The sequence below is a fragment of the Oncorhynchus kisutch genome, linkage group LG23 (assembly GCF_002021735.2).
Source record: "Oncorhynchus kisutch isolate 150728-3 linkage group LG23, Okis_V2, whole genome shotgun sequence".
NCBI classification, from domain to species: domain Eukaryota; kingdom Metazoa; phylum Chordata; class Actinopteri; order Salmoniformes; family Salmonidae; genus Oncorhynchus; species Oncorhynchus kisutch.
This window is the reverse complement of record NC_034196.2, coordinates 5420422-5442382: the sequence shown is the minus strand read 5'-3', so window position 1 is coordinate 5442382 and position 21961 is coordinate 5420422. Positions and strand designations below refer to the sequence as shown.

General features: G+C 42.5%; 1 protein-coding gene across 2 annotated transcripts in view; it reads left to right on the top strand.

Moving 5' to 3' along the window:
- The first annotated feature begins 7524 nt into the window (after positions 1 to 7524).
- LOC109877858 (endoplasmic reticulum metallopeptidase 1) overlaps positions 7525 to 21961 on the top strand; it is a 63432-nt gene continuing 48995 nt past the window's right edge. The window contains exons 1-5 of one of the 2 annotated variants that reach the window (XM_031803284.1): positions 7525 to 7730; positions 7901 to 8211; positions 14054 to 14349; positions 21443 to 21570; positions 21767 to 21872. In XM_031803284.1, coding sequence (XP_031659144.1) covers positions 7943 to 8211; positions 14054 to 14349; positions 21443 to 21570; positions 21767 to 21872 — 799 coding nt within the window. In that variant the 5' untranslated portion in view covers positions 7525 to 7730; positions 7901 to 7942. Of the gene's footprint in view, positions 7731 to 7794; positions 8212 to 14053; positions 14350 to 21442; positions 21571 to 21766; positions 21873 to 21961 lie in introns of those variants that run through there. The other variant, XM_031803283.1, reaches the window with a different exon arrangement.

Below are 21961 nucleotides of genomic sequence, written 5' to 3'. Positions count from 1 at the left end.
TTCAGCACCATGTAGTGAATCCTTACCACTGTTACACCTGGCAAGCAGCGGAGCCTTGTCTGGCAGCAAAACAGTTCATTCAGCCACATTTACTGCCTTTAAAATAAACATAGCTGATATGGCTGACTTGCTTAAACAAATGTGGTTTCTACTGACAATTGAAAATGTACAAACTATGGCATAAGGGGACGACGAGCGGATAAGAGGCAATCCATAATTTAGATTAAGACATTAATGAGTGAGCTAGGACGGACGTAGTCAATATAATTTGTTCAGCACTTTTGAAATGTGCAGCAACACATTTCTGAATATGGTCCGTTCTTACAATATTCTCCCTGTACACTAAGTCAGAACCATAGGATAAATAAAGGGGGCATATACGCAGACAATATTCTCTTACAATATTCAATGATAACATTTATCTAAAACAGGCTATAGGCTACATGTGCACCACCAAGTCAGAACAATAAGCTAAGTTATGAGGGGGAAAGGGACCAAATTATTAGGGTGAGGCACATGACCTACTAACAGCTTACTACACACCATGCACTTATTATTACTTTATTAGCTACAGTATACATATCTCCCTGGCATATTGCATAATTTATGCAGCAGCATAAAATACATTTTTGGACTCACCTTGTTGTGCTGTGCTCCCTTGAACAGGAAAGTGGCTCGGCGGTCCTTCTTGTGGGCACATTTTGTTGTTGTCACACCCTGATCTGTTTCACCTGTACTTGTGATTGTCTCCACCCCCCTCCAGGTGTCACCTATCTTCCCCATTGTCCCCTGTGTATTGATACCTGTGTTCTTTGTTTGTCTGTTGCCAGTTTGCCAAGTAAACCAATGTTTTGTTTCTCAGCTACTGCTTTTCCCCAGTCTCTCTTTCCTCACCCTCCTGGTTTTGACCCTTGCCTGTCCTGACTCTGAGCCCGCCTGTCCTGACTCTGAGCCCGCCTGCCTGACCACTCTGCCTGACCCTGCCTACCGACCGGTACCTTTGCCCTCCGCTGGATTTTTGACCTCTGCTTACCCTTACTGTTGCCTCTGCTCTGGTTTACTGACCACTGCCTGCCTTGACCTGTCTATTGCCTGCTCCTATTGGATCATTAAACTATTGTTTATTCGATGTGGTCTGCATCTGGGTCTTACCTTCATACATTATAGTTATCAAACTTTGTCATCAAAGTCTGGCATTCTCTGGATTTATGGTGCTTTCAAGACAACTGGGAACTCTGGAACAAAAAGGTTAAATCATGACGTCAGTGATCTTCAGGTCGGAGCTCAAGAAAGAGGCCAGATTTCCCGACTTGGAATTCTGAGTAGAGGACCGTTCAAAACATATTCTCCTAGTCGGAGCCCGTTCCCCCCCCAACCCCCCATACTCCCACTTCCTTGAGTGCGCTCTTAGGGTGAAGGTGGTCGAGGTGTCAAGGATTCGGACTGTGCAGCTGATCTCAAATGTGGAGGCGGTGAAGAGAGTCGAAGGGGTGAGAGGCAACAGTGTTGAAGATATAGCGGTGGATGCTTTGCAACCAGTTCCTAGTGTTTTTGAGTCAATCGAGTGATCTGGATACACTCATTGTGAAAGTGGATGTTGTGCCATTGATAACCACCGTGATTAATTGTACAGCACAAGTGTCTAAGAAGTTCAAGAAGCTGGACGGCGTTATATCTGCAGTCGAGAAGTTTTTTGGGCTCCAAGACTTCGCGGCAGAAGGCACTGCAAGGATTATTGTCGCTAGGAAATGTCCTGCCCTCAGAGGAGTCTTCTGAGCCTGTGTAGGGACCTGATTAGAATGTTGTTTTTTTACAGAAAAGCTGGTTGATTTAGTTAATTTCGTTTTTGATAGTTTGTATGATATTCTATTTATTTTTACCCACATTATTTCCTTTTTGGGGATCCTTATTATCCACCCGTGGCAGAATGTACATCAATTGTTGTGAACGCCATTATACCATAGAAGACATCTATCTATCTGCAGGTTGAACCTGGTGAGATTGTAGATTCCTAAATTGACAGTGCAGTTTGTTTAGGCAATATTACAGCTAACTAGTTACTTTACATGCTGATAATGTCTTTGATATTATTGTGTGTAGCTACGTTTCCTTGCTTGCTAGCTTGCCAGCCTATAGAGAGCATTTGCATTGTGGATTTTGTAATCGACTTGAACAGATTTCGACAACGATTTTCATGTTCCTATCAACCTTATCAACCTTATTATAACACCAAAATGAAACATTTGTTCACAAAAAATCTCACATATTAGTGCTATTTAACACTGTAAATTAAAGGAATGAGTGGTTTTGGGTGGATTTTTACTTTAAGTACCAACGGATGAGGGCATTCACAGCGACCACTCAGATGAGCTCCAGCTAGCTGTTTTTACATGATCTTTTATATCGCCGGATTCTGACCTGGCCAGTGGCGAACATGTCATTCAGGGCAGGTTACATCAGCATCTTACTTTCAAAATCTTCGCTAACAGTCATCATCATGAATCATTGTCTACAATCTAAAGGCAAATCCTTTTTTATCCTTGTCACATGAAGAGAAATAATGAAGAGAATGTAAAGATAAAATCGGTTCTCATCGACCACTGGACATACCCATTACACAACAAGTTAAAAATGGCTAATTCAACAATGAATGGTTTGGAAGTAATCAGTGGCTAACTGCAAGTATTGCAAAGCAATCCCTAGCCTGTTATTCAGTGGAGTAGCTGTGTTTTCCAACCCCGAATTCCCACCATAAATCCAGAGAATGCCAGACTTTGATGACAAAATTTGCCCACAAAGGACCGCCGCGCCACCTTCCTGTTTAAGTGAGCAAGGTGAGTCCAAAAATGTCTTGTATGCTGCTGCATAAATGATGTAATATGCCATGGAGATAGTATTACTTTCTTAGCTACAGTATACATAAGTGTTTGTTGTATATTAAGCTGTTAGTATCTGGTGTGTGATTGTTTGCAGACATTTTTTGTACAGCTTTGACAGTGCTACTGATAGTAGTGGTGGCGCTTGGCTTGCACCTGCTTGGCTTGCACCTTGCATCTATTTTCACCTCTTCATTTCGCCTGCTGTTCTAACTTGGTGGTGCACATGTAGCCTATAAGCCTATAACCTGTTTTGGAGTAATGTAATCATTGAATATTGTAAGAGCTTTCATTGTCTGCTTCTATGCCCCCTTTATTTATCCTACAGTTCTGACTTAGAATACAGAGAGAATACTGTAAGAATGGCCCATGTTCTGAATTATGTTGCTGTACATTTCAAAAGTGCTGAACAAATAGTTATATTGACTACGTCCGTGGTCGCTCGCTTATTAATGTCTTAATCAAAATGACGGATTGCCTCTTATCCTCGTCGTCCCCTTATGCTATAGTTTGTACATCTCAATTGTCAGTAGAAACTACATTTGTTTTTAAGCAAGTCAGCCATATCAGCTATGTTTATTTTAAAGGCAGTAAATGAGGCTGGATGAACTGTTTCGCTGCCAGACAAGGCTCCGCTGCTAGCCAGGTGTAACAGTGGTAAGGTGTTGTGACTGCTGTTGGGACAGTTTAATGTAGGCCCTAACAGTTTGTCACTGTTTCTCCCCGTTATATTGGAATTCATGTATTGTTTAGTGTTTTATAGTGGCATGCATGCCAGCAAAGACACATTTCTATTTTTTTGCCCCACCAATAGTTACATGCTAACATCGCATCTGCTTGTGGTTATCCATGGTTGCTGGTTATTTACCAGGTAACAAGAAGTAGTTTATACAAACGCAGGACATTGAATGCTTCCTGAATTGACTCCAAAAAGTAACATAAGTAGGCCTACAGTATCAGAGCAAGGTCAAACAAGTGTGTATGTTAGTCAGATTATCCAATGTCCAGAGCAACACTATTGATGATTCTCTACCCCCAGTGCATGTGTTGTACTATGGTCTTAGCTATGCTCTCACTAGCCCTCGTCTTGTCTCTGTCTCCTCTTCCAGAGAGCCTGAGGCTCTTGGGCTGTGACTGAGGACACCCTGGCCCAATCCCACCTGGGCCCTCTCTACATGCTTCCTGCCTGTTGCTGGCTCCACTGGCTGCCGTCTTATCAGCTCTTAACCATCCATAACTTATTTTTTGACTTATTTTGTACATAATGTTGCTGCTACTGTCTCTTATGACCGAAAATAACTTCTGGACTTTATGGACAACGACCACAAGCACACAGCCAAGACAACACAGGAGTGGCTTAGGGACAAGTCTCAGATTGGCCTTGAGTGGCCCAGCCAGAGCCCGGACTTGAACCCGATCGAACATTTCTGGAGAGATCTGAAAATAGCTGTGCAGCGACGCTCCCATCCAACCTGACAGATCTTGAGAGGATCTGCAGAGAAGAGTGGGAGAAACTCTCCAAATACAGGTGTGCCAAGATTGTAGCGCCATAGCCAAGAAGCCTCAAGGCTGTAATCGCTGCCAAAGGTGCTTCAACAAAGTACTGAGTCAAGGGTCTGAATACTTATGTAAATGTCATATTTAAGTTTTTATTTTGAACAAATTTGCTAAAATGTCTAAACTGTTTTTGCTTTGTCATTATGGGGTATTGTGTGTAAATTGAAGGGGGAAACGGTTTCATCAATTTTAGAATAAGGCTGTAACGTAACAAGATAAGGAAAAAGTCAAAGGGTCTGAATATTTTCTGAATGCACTATATAGGGAATATGGTACAATTTGGGACACATTCCATCTGTTGATGAAGCTACCTGAAATCAATGGCTGCATACCAATTGTCCATCCCGCTCATGGATATCCAAGTATTGGATAGGTGTAAGCATTGTTAAATCCCTGTGATGAGAAGAAATGTACAATGCAACAAGCATTGTAAATAAAGAGATGTGCAGAAAGATAATCAGCCTCTGTGGATCCTTTCCCCTTAATGTATTTTTCATGTCAGCTAGGCCCATCTTTTCAAAGAAACACCATTTTAATTCAATCGGAGTAAAATAAGGAGTCTATAAACCAGCGACGATGGATAACCACAAGGAGAATAAGGTGAGGAAACAGTCCATGTCAGCCAGGCCCATCTTTTTAAAGAAACACAATTTATTTAATTCTCTAGTTGAGTAAAAAAAAGTATGGTTACAAGATATTCCCGAAAACTTGCAGTAAACAGCGCTACACCCAGGAAAACAACTGAATGTTAAATTCTCAGCCAGGCCCATCTTTTCAAAGAAAACACTATTTAATTCTCTCTCCATTTGAGCAAAATAAGTAGTTTGGTTGTGTTCACAAGAAAATCCTCTCAGTTCAGGTAAAAGCACCACAGTCAAGCAGAAAAATATGAATGTTCTACCATAAAGTGAGAACAATTACTTTCCCTGACTATTTATAAATACTGTAACTATACTGTTAATAGATTACATTCACTGCTATAAATCTATCTCCAATATAATTGCAGAGTTTACAAAGACCCACTGTGGACCTTTGACAAAAAAAATCTCTGTGTGAAAAGGTGTCCCATGGTCTGTTTTGTCAACGAACTCCGTGTATTCCAAACATTGGTGTTAACCAGATGCTCCTAATAATTTAAGTAGCCTAGTAAACGATGCCCTCCTCTGGTATATTATTATGCGAACTGTCTGGGACTCGTTGTTTCCCTGTTTACGACTCAAAGATATTTGACATATAAAGTCAAAGACGAAATTAACTGCAAAACACTGGTCTCATATTTATTAGTATAACTAGGCTACACAGAACCACGGCGGAACCATTGTACAATGAGAGTAATTTCACCATATTAAAACGTATCCCAGTCCAACATGCCTAGCTCTGCCCACTGGGGTGTGGTGTACGGAGCGCTCTTTGAAACAAGCGCTCATATCGACGTGTTCCACCGGATCCAGTCTCCACACAGACGGAAAAACAATATAACATTCCTTGGCTTTAATGCTGATTGTTAAGGTTCTGACTCGATAGGCTATCCGGCAAGAACAAGGCAGATGTGTCTATATCCAGAGATTTATTAGCTCTTGGTCACCACCACACAGTTGCACACATCACATAAATAATCTTTGTGGTTTATTGCGGATGCATGCATAACACTTCTACACTGAATAAAAAATATAAACGCAACATGTAAAGTGTTGGTCCCATGTTTCATGAGCTGAAATAAAATATCCCAGAAATGTTCCATACACACAAAAAAACGTGCTTCTCTCAAATGTTGTGCACAAAATTGTTTACGGACCTGTTAGTGAGCATTCCTTCTTTACCAATATAATCCATTCAATTGACAGTTGTGGCATATCAAGAAGATGATTAAACCGCATGATCATTACACAGGTGCACCTTGTGCTGGGGACAATAAAAGGCCACTCTAAAATGTGCAGTTTTGTCACACAACACAATGCCACGTCTCAAGTTTCGAGGTAGCATGCAATTGGCATGCTGACTGCAGGAATGTCCATCAGAGCTGTTGCCAGATAAATTCATGTTCATTCATGTTAACTACCAATGTAGTTCTTGATAATTTGGCAATACTTCCAACCGGCCTCACAACCGCATAATATATGTATGGCGTCTTGTATTACTGATGCCAACGTTGTGAACAGAGTGCCCCATGGTGGCAGTGGGGTTATGGTATGGGCAGGCATAAACTTTGGACAATGAACACAATTGCATTTTATTGATGGCAATTTGAATGCACAGAGATACTGTGATTAGATCCTGAAGCCCATTGTGAGACCCATTTTTTTTAAAGGTATCTGAGACCAACAGATGCATATCTGTATTCCCAGTCATGTGAAATCCATAGATTAGGGCAGGAGTGGCAACTTTGGTTTTAAAAGTGTGGGGGTACATATTTTTTATAAACACTCCAAACAGCCTACCCAACCACTTGGAGGCATCCACATGGTCCTAAAGCATACAGTTGCCTCGTTTTGTATCACATTCCAATTACAAAACGGAGGGGACAAAAATATAATTTCAGAATGTGTGTGTGTGGGGGGGGAGACATGTCCCCAGTGAAAGTTGCATCCCTGGATTAAGGTTTAATTTTTTTATTTAAGTTGACTGATTTCGTTATATGAACTGTAACTCAGTAAAATCTTTGATATTGTTGCATGTTGCGTTTTATATTTGATTTGACTGAAAATTTGGTCGGCAGTCAAATTTGCGCCTTCATCTGCCGACAACGATAGCCGCTGGGCGGATTAGATTATCCTGAGCTGCGATGACAGGTCAATGGCCAATGACGTAAACGGGAAAAGCGGTGAGAGAAGAGCTGCCTTCTCAAATCGAACAGTAATCTGCGCCGCTTGGTCAGGTTGTTAACAAGGTGCATCATCCAGAAACAAACCATATCTCTTTTCCTTAAAACATGTTGGAGTATTTCAAACTAGATTTCATTGGGAAGGCAGATCATGTGGTTTAATCAAAAGCAATCACTTTTGCACGTGGAAACACATAACACTACTCATTACTCCACGTGCTTAATGATGTCACTTTTGTCTTGAACCGACTTCACCGTTGGCTTTGAACGGGGAAATTGGTTCGTGCCTGGGAAGCAGCCCGGTTCCAAAACGAATGCAATCATCTTTCGTTTGGGCCAGATTAAACGAGTTCTGACCTGGAGTGGGAGGGGTCAGAGTCCAAATATGTATTCGGGCACGCTGATTGGTGGAAATCAGGAGGCTGTAAGTGACTGACAATTGAGAAGGGAAGATATCACTGGGACTGTGTGCACAGGTATGGCCTTTATTTACAAGTGTTCTCCCCATAACCAATAGGTATTGAATTGATAAGACCAGAGAATTTATCATAATAATTGACTGGGAACTGATGCACCTTCGATTTTATTTATACCATCGTCTACTTCCTTGTAGTGAAAGAAGTTTCCCCCTCTCGTCATCCATCAGGTGTTCACCGAAGCGACGCTTGAAGGTGTACCAGTGGCAAGGATGCAGAGTGGCACCAATATTAGGAGAATAAAAGCCTGCTTGCAAAACAATGTTTCCGAAAGGAATTATGACCCTGAGGATCAATGCGGAACCAACGGATGCAGTGTCGTGAAAAAGAAACCCAAAGTGGGCTTTTACCTGCTACACGAAGGCGTCGGAGTCGCACTGGTGACTGTATTTATTCTGGTGCTGTGGGGACTTGTTCATTTATCATTACAGCAACTTGTCTTTGGAAAAGCTACTGGCGAGTTCAATGCTGTCAGGGCAAGGTAAATCTTGATATTGTTGCAGATATGTATTCTCGAATCTCAACAGGTTGCATTATATAACTTATTTCACGATATCAATTCCAGGTTACCTTTAAAGTCCCCGTTGCGCAAACTAACCTTTCCTCTAGTGGTTTACCTCAGCGAGTCCCACCTAGCTACCAACAGTACAATCCACCGGTAGTTGTTGTCCTGCAAGTTAACCCACATTCTTTTGCTAAACGTTTCTGAAACGGAACTAAATAGGGAGGGACCTACCTAAATGTGTCCAATAGAAACTCTCGTTTTCGTTGGAAAACGAAACTGTTTTGACTAATTACACCCCAGGTGTCACTAGGGTGTTGCTAAGGTCGGTTGAAAATTGGAGGAGTAAATGGAAAACAATGCTTCTCCGTTGTTTCTTGACAGTTTGAACCTGTCAGTAGTGAAGGCGATATCAGCCGACAGAGATACCAATGTTCCTGTACATAGGCTAAACTGAATCAAATCAAATGTATTTATAAAGCCGTTTCTGCATGAGCAGATGTCACAAATGGTTTATGCAGATGTCACATTTCTTATGCAGGTGTCACAAATGGTTTATGCAGGTGTCACAAATTGCTTATGCAGGTGTCACAAATTGCTTATGCAGGTGTCACAAATTGCTTATGCAGGTGTCACAAATTGCTTATGCAGGTGTCACAAATTGCTTATGCAGAACCTAGCCTAAACCCCAAATAGCAAGCAATGAAGATATGGACGCATGGTGGCTAGGAAAAACTCCCTAGAAAGGCAGGAACCTAGGAAGAAACAAGAGAGGAATCAGGCTCAGAGGGGTAGCCAGTCCTCTTCTGGCTGTGCCAGGGGGAGATAAGAGTACATGGCCATTAAAGCCAGATCATTATTCAAGATGTTCATAGATTTATTAAAAATAATATAGATAGAGAGAGAGAGAGGGTCGAAAACAGACGGTCCAGGACAAGGCTGCATGTCCGGTGAACAGGTGAGGGTTCCATAACCACAGGCAAAACAGCAGAAATTTGATCAGCAGCACGACTAGGTGGCCTGGGGACAGGAACAGCCAGGAGTCGTCAGGTTAGGTAGTCCTGAGGCATGGTCCTAAGGCTCAGGTCCTCCGGAAGGGGAGAGAACGAAATGTGAGAATTAGAGGGAGCATACTTAAGATTACACAGGACACCAGATAAGACAGGAGAATGACATCAGATAGGACAGACTGACAGACTTAGGGGGAGGAGTTAGAGGGGGAGGAGGGAGGAGTTAGAGCACTCATTATGCTTTTGACCCCTAGCCCTCTGGTACATAGACTGTTGCAGCATAGACACTTGAAGGCTTGCAGCTTAGCACATTATCTAACATACTTATTTTCATTCCCATTATAAACAGTTGATTGATGTCTGCTGTTCAGTTAATCAAAGAGCAGCTGCTTATTTGATGAAATCCTGCTTCATGACGCTATTACATAGAGAGACAAAAGTAGACACATACACTTGATGAATGTTCATGTGACACATTTAGGCTGTATAGACTATATAATCAGAGGGCAACCCTGAGGCTAACATGCAGGAAAGGACTCTATTAGCCAAACTATATTAGTGACTCTTTAGTGGAGGACAGGAAGTTATGAGGTGGGAGTCTACATACATTAGCCTTATGAAGGTGTCAAATAATGTGACGGCTACTTAATCTGAGGACAAACCTGCCAGACAAAGGAAAAGGAATCTGAAGTTATTTGGATCGTACAGTTTACTTAGCCACACACATATAGCCCTTTTGGGACTTCCAAATCAAAGTGTATTGGTCATGTACACAGATTAGCAGATGTTATAGTGGGTGAAGTGAAATGTTTATACAGCGACTGCCCAGCGCTGGGCGAGAACTCGTGATGCTCGGGGGCGAAGCGCGCTATGGCAGTTCCGTCTCCTGAGTGGAGAAAGGAAAGGGGTAGCCTGGTTCCAGATCTGTTTGTGCTGTCTTACCAACTCATGGTGATAAAGCATGACAAATGACCATAGGAGTTGTCAAGACAGCGCAAACAGATCTGGGACCAGGATAGGTAGTGGTTGGAAGTGGGGGTCTACATGCCTGACATCAAGTGTCAACTTGACGTCTGTTTCAGAAGTTTGGACATCAAAGTAGACCTCATTAGAGTACAGAACAGTGAAGTTTTGTACAGTACATTATAGTGTACTCAACTCTGGTGTGCTCTACTCTGTACTGAACTCTATTCTACTGTACAGGACTGTACTGTCCTAAACTATACTCTTACTTTCCTTTACTGTACTGTGTTGAACTATAGTTTACTGATCTTTACTGTACTCTTCTGTACTGTGCTGAACTATACTCTACTTTTCTTTGCTGATTTGTACTGTCCAAACTTGTGAAACATAAACGTCTTTGATTGATTCAGATTTGTGAACAAATCATGGACGTCAATGTTTGGGCCAAATAAACGCTGGTCCAGACGTCTGTGGACGTTGAAAGCAAGGCTTTACCATACAGTGCCTTGCGAAAGTATTCGGCCCCCTTGAACTTTGCTACCTTTTGCCACATTTCAGGCTTCAAACATAAAGATATAAAACTGTATTTTTTTGTGAAGAATCAACAACAAGTGGGACACAATCATGAAGTGGAACGACATTTATTGGATATTTCAAACTTTTTTAACAAATCAAAAACTGAAAAATTGGGCGTGCAAAATTATTCAGCCCCCTTAAGTTAATACTTTGTAGCGCCACCTTTTGCTGCGATTACAGCTGTAAGTCGCTTGGGGTATGTCTCTATCAGTTTTGCACATCGAGAGACTGACATTTTTTCCCATTCCTCCTTGCAAAACAGCTCGAGCTCAGTGAGGTTGGATGGAGAGCATTTTTTGTCGTTGTCCTGTTGTACTCAACTTCTGTTGGGCTTCAATTGGCGGACAGATAGCCTTACATTCTCCTGCAAAATGTCTTGGTAAACTTGGGAATACATTTTTCTGTCGATGATAGCAACCTTTCCAGGCCCTGAGGCAGCAAAGCATACCCAAACCATGATGTTCCCTCCACCATACTTTACAGTTGGTATGAGTTTTTGATGTTGGTGTTCTGTGCCTTTTTTTCTCCACACATAGTGTTGTGTGTTCCTTCCAAACAACTCAACTGTCCATATTTTGCCAGTAGCGGTGTTGAACATCCAGGTCCTCTTTTACGAACCTCAGACATGCAGCAATGTTTTTTTTGGACAGCAATGGCTTCTTCCGTTGTGTCCTCCCATGAACACGTGTCACGTTCTGACCTTAGTTCCTTTATTAAGTCTTTGTGTTAGTTTGGTCAGGGCGTGAGTTGGGGTGGGTCGTCTATGTTCTTTTTTCTATGTAGTATTTATGTGTTTGGCCTGGTATGGTTCTCAATCAGAGGCAGGTGTCGTTCGTTGTCTCTGATTGAGAATCATACTTAGGTAGCCTGTTTTCCCCATTTTAGTTTTCGTTCGTTCTCCTTGTTATTTTGTGTTCAGTGTTAATAAATATCAACATTTACACGTACAACGCTGCATATTGGTCCGATCCTTCATACCCCTCTTCAGAGGAAGACGAATCTCGTTACAACACCATTCTTGTTTGGTGTTTTATGTAATGTAGAATCGTCCCCAGAAATGTATGTAAGTCTTTAGCTGACATTCTAGGATTCTTCTTAACCTCATTGAGCATTCTGCACTATGCTCTTGCAGTCATCTTTGGAGGACGGCCACTCCTGGGGAGAGTAGCAACAGTCCACAATTTGTCTTACCGTGGACTGATGAACATCAATGCTTTTAGAGATACTTTTGTAACCATTTCAAGATGCTTGGGACTCGGCTTGCTTGACCGTCTTCCTTTTTATCTGTAGCAATTTTGAGCAAATTGCTCAAGGGCCACGGTTGATTCGTCTGTGAAGATGCCATCATTGAATGTCTCGCCAGCTTTGATCCATGCCTGGGCCTGCAGGACGCAAAGTTCTTTGTTTGTCAGACGAATCATTGGGTCGAAACTACAGAACAGTACAAAACAAGCAAACACACGGTTAATGTTCAGAGAATAAAAAAACATAACATTTCTTACTGAGCCTTTCCATAAATCCACGCAAGTTTCTTCAACTGTCTTCTAACTGTGATTAGAGCGATGTTGATTTTGTGCAATGATGCCAGCCGATTACAGATGGCCTTTGCCGATCGCTCATAATTTTCATTCATCAGTGAGTCGACGGCTTGAATAATCTCATTGGAAATGGAATACAATGTAAAAATGTGCAGCATACAGTAAAGACCAGCAGTCGATTTATTTAAGCATTATTTTTGAGCATTATTAGGCCTACTTTACAGTATTGTTGCCTACTGTGCCTGTTTATTTTCCTGGGCTTTCGAGTTTAATGTCTAATCGGTCTAATGTCCATTGCTCGTGTTTCTTGGCCCAAGCAAGTCTCTTCTTATTATTGGTGTCCTTTAATAGTGGTTTCTTTGCAGCAATTTGACCATGAAGGCCTGAGTCACGCAGCCTCTCCTGAACAGTTGATGTTGAGATGTGTCTCTTACTTGAACTCTTTATTTGGGCAGCATTTTCTAAGGCTTGTAACTCAAATGAACTTATCCTCTGCAGCAGAGGTAACTCTGGGTCTTGCAGAGGTACATGCTCAATTGGTGACATGTCAGGCCATGGAAGAACTGGGACTTTTTCAGCTTCCAGGAATTGACCCTTGTGACATGGGGCTGTGCATTATCATGCTGCATGCTGCATGCTGAAACATGAGGTGATGGTGGCAGATGAATGGCACAACAATGGGCCTCAGGATCTCGTCACAGTCTCTGTGCATTCAAATTGCCATCGATAAAATGAGCCTGCAGCTTATGCTTGCCCATACCATACCCCACTGCCACCATGGGGCACTCTGTTAACAACGTTGACATCGACAAACCATTTGCCCACACAATGCCATGCCGTCTGCCCGGTACAGTTGAAACTGGGATTAATTTGTGAAGAGCACACTTCTCCATGGTACCATTGGCCATCAAGTCGGGTTCGATGCCGAACTGCAATTGGGTAAAGGCCCTGTTTAGGATGACGAGCATGCAGATGAGAAACCACAGTTTCATCAGCTGTCTTGGTGGCTGGTCTCAGACGATCCTGCAGGTGAAAAATCCGGATGTGGAGGCCCTGGCCTGGCGTGGTTAAAGGTTTTCTGCGGTTATGAGGTCGTTTGGACGTACTACCAAATTCTCAAAAACGATATTGGAGGTGGCTTATGGTAGAGAAATTAACATTAAATGATCTGTCAACTGCTCTGGTGGACATTCCTGCAGTCAGCATGCCATTTCCACGGTTCATCAACTTGTGACATCTGTTGTGTGTTGTGACAAAACTGCAAATTCTAGAGTGGCCTTTTATTGTCCCCAGCGCAAGTTGCACCTGTTTAATCAGTCCATCCACCTGACAGGTGTGGCATATCAAGACGTTATCTTGGCAAAGGAAAAATGCTCACTAACAGGGATGCAAACTAATTTGTGCACCAAATTTGAAAGAAATAAGCTTTTTGTGATATGGATAATTTCTGTGATATTTTATTTCAGCTCATGAAACATAGGACCAACACGTTGCGTTCATGAGTTGGCAGGGGACTTCAACATTATTGTGTTTTGATATTTTTCTAATACCTTTTTAACACGTTTTATGATAATGTTTTTATTGACCCCCTTTCCATTTGCCTAGCTTTCATTTTACACCCAATCTGACATGCTCCTATGTACTTCACATGTTGGTGCTCATTGGTCCTTGTACATGGATATGGCCATACCTCAGCATATTTGCTGACTCCCTGTATGCCTTGTCTGGTACCAGGAAGCACCTGGAGCGCATCACCAGCGTCGGTCCCCGTCCCGTGGGCAGCCGAGAGAACGAGGTCCTAACGGTAAACTTCCTGCTGGAGCAGATAGAGTACATCAAGACCATTAGCGCCTCAGGACCCAACTCTGTCACTGTGGACGTACAGAGACCCACAGGCTCCTACAAGTTCCTGGGAGGGATCACATCCTACTGTAAGGTCAGCAACATTGCTGTCCGTCTGGAGCCCAAGGCTGGGGCTCAGCACCTCATGCTGGCCAATTGCCACTTTGATACTGTGGCCAACAGTCCAGGTACAGTACAATACAACATATGTCTTTTTCGTTATGTTACTCAACTTTACTACCTACCTACCTACCTACCTACCTACCTACCTACAGTGTGGCAAAAAAGTATTTAGTCATCCACCAATTGTGCAAGTTCTCCCACTTAAAAAGAGGAGAGGCCTATAATTTTCATCATAGGTACACTTTAACTATGACAGACAAAATGAGAAGAAAAAATCCAGAAAATCACATTGTAGGATTTTTAATGAATTTATTTGCAAATTATGGTGGAAAATAAGTATTTGGTCAATAACAAAGGTTTATCTCAATACTTTGTTATATACCCTTTGTTGGCAATGACAAAGGTCCAACGTTTTTCTGTAAGTCTTCACAAGGTTTTCACACACTGTTGCTGGTATTTTGGCCCATTCCTCCATGCAGATCTCCTCTAGAGCAGTGATGTTTTGGGGCTGTTGCTGGGCAACACGGACTTTCAACTCCCTCCAAAGATTTTCTATGGGGTTGAGATCTGGAGACTGGCTAGGCCACTCCAGGGCCTTGAAATGCTTCTTACGAAGCCACTCCTTCGTTGCCCGGGCGGTGTGTTTGGGATCATTGTCATGCTGAAAGACCCAGCCACGTTTCATCTTCAATGCCCTTGCTGATGGAAGGAGGTTTTCACTCAAAATCTCACGATACATGACCCCATTCATTCTTTCCTTTACACGGATCAGTCGTCCTGGTCCCAGACAAACAGCCCCAAAGCATGATGTTACCACCCCCATGCTTCACAGTAGGTATGGTGTTCTTTGGATGCAACTCAGCATTCTTTGTCCTCCAAACACGACGAGTTGAGTTTTTACCAAAAAGTTATATTTTAGTTTCATCTGACCATATGACATTCTCCCAATCTTCTTCTGGATCATCCAAATGCTCTCTAGCAAACTTCAGACGGGCCTGGACATGTACTGGCTTAAGCAGGGGGACACGTCTGGCACTGCAGGATTTGAGTCCCTGGCGGTGTAGTGTGTTACTGATGGTAGCCTTTGTTATTTTGGTCCCAGCTCTCTGCAGGTCATTCACTAGGTCCCCCCATGTGGTTCTGGGATTTTTGTGATCATTCTTGTGATCATTTTGACCCCACGGGGTGAGATCTTGCGTGGAGCCCCAGATCGAGGGAGATTATCAGTGGTCTTGTATGTCTTCCATTTCCTAATAATTGCTCCCACAGTTGATTTCTTCATACCAAGCTGCTTACCTATTGCAGATTCAGTCTTCACAGCCTGGTGCAGGTCTACAATTTTGTTTCTGGTGTCCTTTGACAGCTCTTTGGTCTTGGCCATAGTGGAGTTTGGAGTGTGACTGTTTGAGGTTGTGGACAGGTGTCTTTGATACTGATAACAAGTTCAAACAAGTGCCATTAATACAGGTAAGGAGTGGAGGACAGAGGAGCCTCTTAAAGAAGAAGTTACAGGTCTGTGAGAGCTAGAAATCTTGCTTGTTTGTAGGTGACCGAATACTTATTTTCCACCATCATTTGCAAATAAATTCATTAAAAATCTACAATGTGATTTTCTGGATTTTTTTTCTCATTTTGTCTGTCATAGTTGTCTTTTTAAGTGGGAGAACTTGCACAATTGGTGACTGACTAAATACTTTTTTGCCCCACTGTACCTATCCATCTATCCATCTAGAGTTGAAGTTGTAAGTTTACATACACCTTAGCCAAATACATTTAAACTCAGTTTTTCACAATTCCTGACATTTAATCCTTGTAAAAAGTCAGTGTCTTAGGTCAGTTAGGAACATCACTTTATTTTAAGAATGTGAAATGTAAGAATAATAGAGATAATCATTTCTTTCAGCTTTGATTTCTTTCATCATATTCCCAGTGGGTCAGAAGTTTACATACACACAATTAGTATTTGGTAGCATTGCCTTTAAATTGTTTAACTTGGGTCAAATGTTTCAGATAGCCTTCCACAAGCTTCCCACAAAAAGGTGGGTGAATTTTGGGCCCATTCCTCCTGACAGAGCTGGTGTAACTGAGTCAGGTTTGTAGGCCTCCTTGCTCGGACACGCTTTTTCAGTTTTGCCCACAGATTTTCTATAGGATTGAGGTCGGGGTTTTGTGATGGCCGCTCCAATACCTTGACTTTGTTGTCCTTAAGCCATCTTGACACAACTTTGTAAGTATGCTTGGGTTTCATTGTCCATTTGGAAGACCCATTTGTGACCAAGATTTATCTTCCTGACTGATGTCTTGAGATGTTGCTTCAAAATATCCACATAATTTTCTTACCTCATGAAGCCGTCTATTTTGTGATGTGCACCAGACCCTCCTGCAGCAAAGCACCCCCGCAACATGATACTGCCACCCCCGTGCTTCACGGTTGGGATGGTGTTGTTCGGCTTGCAAGCCTCCCCCCTTTTCCTCCACACATAATGATGGTCATTATGGCCAAACAGTTCTATGGCCTTGATGTGCTCTATCTGCTGACTTGACAGCTTAGATCAGATGATCTTGATGTAGGCCCTACTTGTACTTCTCGTCAGCATACAAATCTGCATGTTTTTTTGTCACTGCTCCAGACACTGACACATACAGTGCCTTGCGAAAGTATTCGGCCCCCTTGAACTTTGCGACCTTTTGCCACATTTCAGGCTTCAAACATAAAGATATAAAACTGTATTTTTTTTGTGAAGAATCAACAACAAGTGGGACACAATCATGAATTATTCAGCCCCCTTAAGTTAATACTTTGTAGCGCCACCTTTTGCTGCGATTACAGCTGTAAGTCGCTTGGGGTATGTCTCTATCAGTTTTGCACATCGAGAGACTGACATTTTTTCCCATTCCTCCTTGCAAAACAGCTCGAGCTCAGTGAGGTTGGATGGAGAGCATTTGTGAACAGCAGTTTTCAGTTCTTTCCACAGATTCTCGATTGGATTCAGGTCTGGACTTTGACTTGGCCATTCTAACACCTGGATATGTTTATTTTTGAACCATTCCATTGTAGATTTTGCTTTATGTTTTGGATCATTGTCTTGTTGGAAGACAAATCTCCGTCCCAGTCTCAGGTCTTTTGCAGACTCCATCAGGTTTTCTTCCAGAATGGTCCTGTATTTGGCTCCATCCATCTTCCCATCAATTTTAACCATCTTCCCTGTCCCTGCTGAAGAAAAGCAGGCCCAAACCATGATGCTGCCACCACCATGTTTGACAGTGGGGATGGGTGTTCAGGGTGATGAGCTGTGTTGCTTTTACGCCAAACATAACGTTTTGCATTGTTGCCAAAAAGTTCCATTTTGGTTTCATCTGACCAGAGCACCTTCTTCCACATGTTTGGTGTGTCTCCCAGGTGGCTTGTGGCAAACTTTAAATGACACTTTTTATGGATATCTTTAAGAAATGTCTTTCTTCTTGCCACTCTTCCATATTTGTGCAATATACGACTGATTGTTGTCCTATGGACAGAGTCTCCCACCTCAGCTGTAGATCTCTGCAGTTCATCCAGAGTGATCATGGGCCTCTTGGCTGCATCTCTGATCAGTCTTCTCCTTGTATGAGCTGAAAGTTTAGAGGGACGGCCAGGTCTTGGTAGATTTGCAGTGGTCTGATACTCCTTCCATTTCAATATTATCGCTTGCACAGTGCTCCTTGGGATGTTTAAAGCTTGGGAAATCTTTTTATATTCAAATCCGGCTTTAAACTTATTCACAACAGTATCTCGGACCTGCCTGGTGTGTTCCTTGTTCTTCATGATGCTCTCTGCGCTTTTAACGGACCTCTGAGACTATCACAGTGCAGGTGCATTTATACGGAGAATTGATTACACACAGGTGGATTGTATTTATCATCATTAGTCATTTAGGTCAACATTGGATCATTCAGAGATCCTCACTGAACTTCTGGAGAGAGTTTGCTGCACTGAAAGTAAAGGGGCTGAATAATTTTGCACGGCCAATTTTTCAGTTTTTGATTTGTTAAAAAAGTTTGAAATATCCAATAAATGTCGTTCCACTTCATGATTGTGTCCCACTTGTTGTTGATTCTTCACAAAAAAATACAGTTTTATATCTTTATGTTTGAAGCCTGAAATGTGGCAAAAGGTCGCAAAGTTCAAGGGGGCCGAATACTTTCGCAAGGCACTGTAGTAACCACCAACACTCTTGAGTTGACCTCCCCATGCCTTTACACCTGTTGCCTTGCTTCAGTCAGGTGAAGATTTACTGTTGCGGCCTATGCAGTGCAGTCGGAAAGTATTCAGACCCCTTGACATTTTCCACATTTTGTTATGCCACAGCCTTATTCTAAAATTGATCAAAAAAAATATTTGTATTTTATTTTACCTTTTATTTTACTAGGCAAGTCAGTTAAGAACAAATGGTTATTTTCAATGAATGTCTAGGAACAGTGGGTTAACTGCCTTGTTCAGTGGCAGAACGACAGATTTGTACCTTGTCAGCTCTGGGATCCGTTCTTGCAACCTTTCGGTTACTAGTCCAATGCTCTAACCACTAGGCTAAGCTTTCCTCATCAAGCTACACACAATACCCCATGACAAAGTGAAACAGGTTTTTAGAAATATTAGCAAATGTATTAAAAATAAAAAAACATACCTTATTTACATTCAGGCCCTTTTCTATAAGTGTCAATTGAGCTCAGGTGCATCCTGTTTTTCATTGATCATCCTTAATGTTTACACAACTTGATTGGAGTCCAACTGTGTTCAATTCAATTGATTAGACATGATTTGGAAAGGCACACACCTGTCTATATAAGGTCCCACAGTTGACCGTACATGCCAGAGCAAAAAACAAGCCATGAGGTTAAAAGTAATTTTCAGTAGAGCTCTGAAACAACAAGATTGTGTCGAGACACCGATCTGGGAAAAAGTACTAAAACATTTCTGCAGCATTGAAGGTCCCCAAGAACATAGAAGTTTGGAACACCAAGACTCTTCCCAGAGCTGGCCGTTTGGCCAAACTGAGCAATCGGGGGAGAAGGGCCTTGTTCAAGGAGGTGACCCAGAACCTGATGGTCACTCTGACAGAGCTCCAGAGTTCCTCTGCGGAGATGGGAGAACCTTCCAGAAGGAAAGCCATCTCTGCAGCACTTCACCAATCAGGCCTTTATCTTCTTACGGCTGAAATCCCGTTAACGGGATCGATTTGAAAACAGCCAGTGAAAATGCAGGGCGCCAAATTCAAACAACAAATCCCATAATAAAAATTCCTCAAACATACAAGTATTAAAGATAAACTTGTTGTTAAGCCCACCACAGGCTTTATGACTAAACACGAACAAAAAATATATACATTTAATCAATTTAGAATGAGGCTGTAGCGTAACATAATGTAGAAAACATCAAGGGGTGTGAATGCAATGCTGTCATCAAGGCAAAGGGTTGCTACTTTGAAGAATCTCAAATATAAAATATATCTGAATTATTTAACACTTTTTTTGGTTACTAAAGGATTCCATATGTGTTTATTTTATAGTTTTGATGTCTTCATTATTATTCTACAATGTAGAAAATAGTACAAATGGAGAGAAACTCTTGAATTAGTAGGTGTCAACTTTTGACTGGTACTATACACTCAGTGGCCAGTTTATTAGGTACACCACCCCGTTCACAGAAATGGTTCGCTCCTATAGACAGTGAGTCACGTGGCCATGGCTTGCTATATAAAGCAGGCAGGCAGGCATCGAGGCATGCAGTTACTGTTAGATTTAACGTTAGAATGGGCAAAATGAGTGACCTAAGCGACTTTGAACGTGGTATGAACGTTGGTGTCAGGCACGCCAGTTCCAAAAACGGAGAAATGGCCGGCCTCCTGAGATTTTCACAACCATGTCTAGGATTTACCGAAAATGGTGCGACCAACAAAAAAGCATTGTCAGAGGCAGTCCTGTGGGCGAAAACTGCTCATTGAGAGGTCGAAGGAGAATGGCAAGAATTGTGGAAGCTAACAGGAAAATAACGGTTGAGTACCACTGTTAAGGCATCTCAGAATGCACAAGTTGTTGGTCCTTTTCACGGATGGGCTATTGCAGCAGAATAACACACCAGGTTCCACTCTTATCAGCTAAAAACAAGAATAAGCGGCTCCAGTGGGCCCACGATCACCAATACTGGACAATTTGAGGAGTGGAAAAGCATTGCCTGTTCTGATGAATCCCAGTTCCTGTTGCAGAGTCAGGATTTGGCGTAAACAGCCATGGCCCCATCCTAACCTGGTGTCAACAGTACCGGATGGCGTGGAGTATGTATTCCTGGCACACGTTAGGTCCCTTGATTCCAAGTGAGTAATGTTTCCATGCCCCGAGGAATCTGGGCCGTCCTGGAGGCAAAGAGCAGTCCAACCCAGTGCCTAATAAACTGGCCAAACTGGGTGTGTATCTCGTCAATAGCAAAACTGGACTGCAAAAGAGACCGGTTGGAATGTCTGACTGAAATCCAGGACAAATTAGCCTTTTTTGTAAATTAGCTGTGTTTGAATTTGTTGATTTAAAATGCGGGACATGATTTTTTTGGTTGCGGGACAAAGGGCCAAAGTGTGGAATTCCACCCTCCTTCTGTTTCACTTGTAGTGTATTTTGTATTTTAAAGTTTTTATTAGATGGGAATAGCTTTAGAGTAGAAGGCAACACGGGTGAGCGGCCGCACCGGGACTCGACCTTGCATTTCCGGGGGTGATTTGTATTCAGCACCAACCGCTTAACCAGAATCTGGCACGAGATGTGCATTTTACCTACAGGGCAGGCTGCGCATTGGGCGTGCAGTGCTGAATAGCTTTTCTGATGAACGGTTCTAAGTAGACTCAGGCTACTGTTGCTCCCACTGTGTAGCTTGTCTGATGTTTAGGCAGTAACAGTTTGGCATTAAGAGATCACTGTTGCTCCCACTGTGTGATTAGGCATTCATCCCTCCCCAGGTAGGAATTTCAGCAGCACTGGCACAGGCGCACACACAAACACACACTAATCTCGCTCGCCAATATTCACAAACACCTGTGTGATTCTACGAGACTATATACGCACGCACACGCAAAGCTATTCTGACAGCATTTTTTATTTTTATGACCCCATGTCACCTGCGTGTGCGTGTGACAGGTGCGAGTGATGATGCGGTGAGCTGTGCGGTGATGTTGGAGGTGCTCCACTCCCTGGCCAATCTCTCCACTCCCTTACGACACGGGGTAGTGTTCCTCTTCAACGGGGCAGAGGAGACCATGCAGCAGGTGAGAGAGAAACTGGGGACAGTAGTGAACACTGGTCAGGTCAGCTAAGAGGAATTTCACAATCATATTTTGATTTGTTTCAGCCAGAATCATAAATACTATTCCTCTTTTGTGCAAGGACACCTTTTGTTCTTGTATAATTCTATTCAATGACGTAACATGGAATGTGAAATATTTTATACTCTATCTATGTTAGGCGAGTCATGGCTTCATCACTCAGCATCCCTGGGCCAAGCAGGTCCGAGCCTTCATCAACCTGGAGGCTGTGGGGGTGGGGGGCAAAGAGTTGGTGTTCCAGACAGGTTTGTGGACACATCTTTATTAGGGCACACTGCAGCAAAATGTTTTGCAACTGCAAACAAAAAAGGGATTCAGGTGGTTCAGTTAAAAT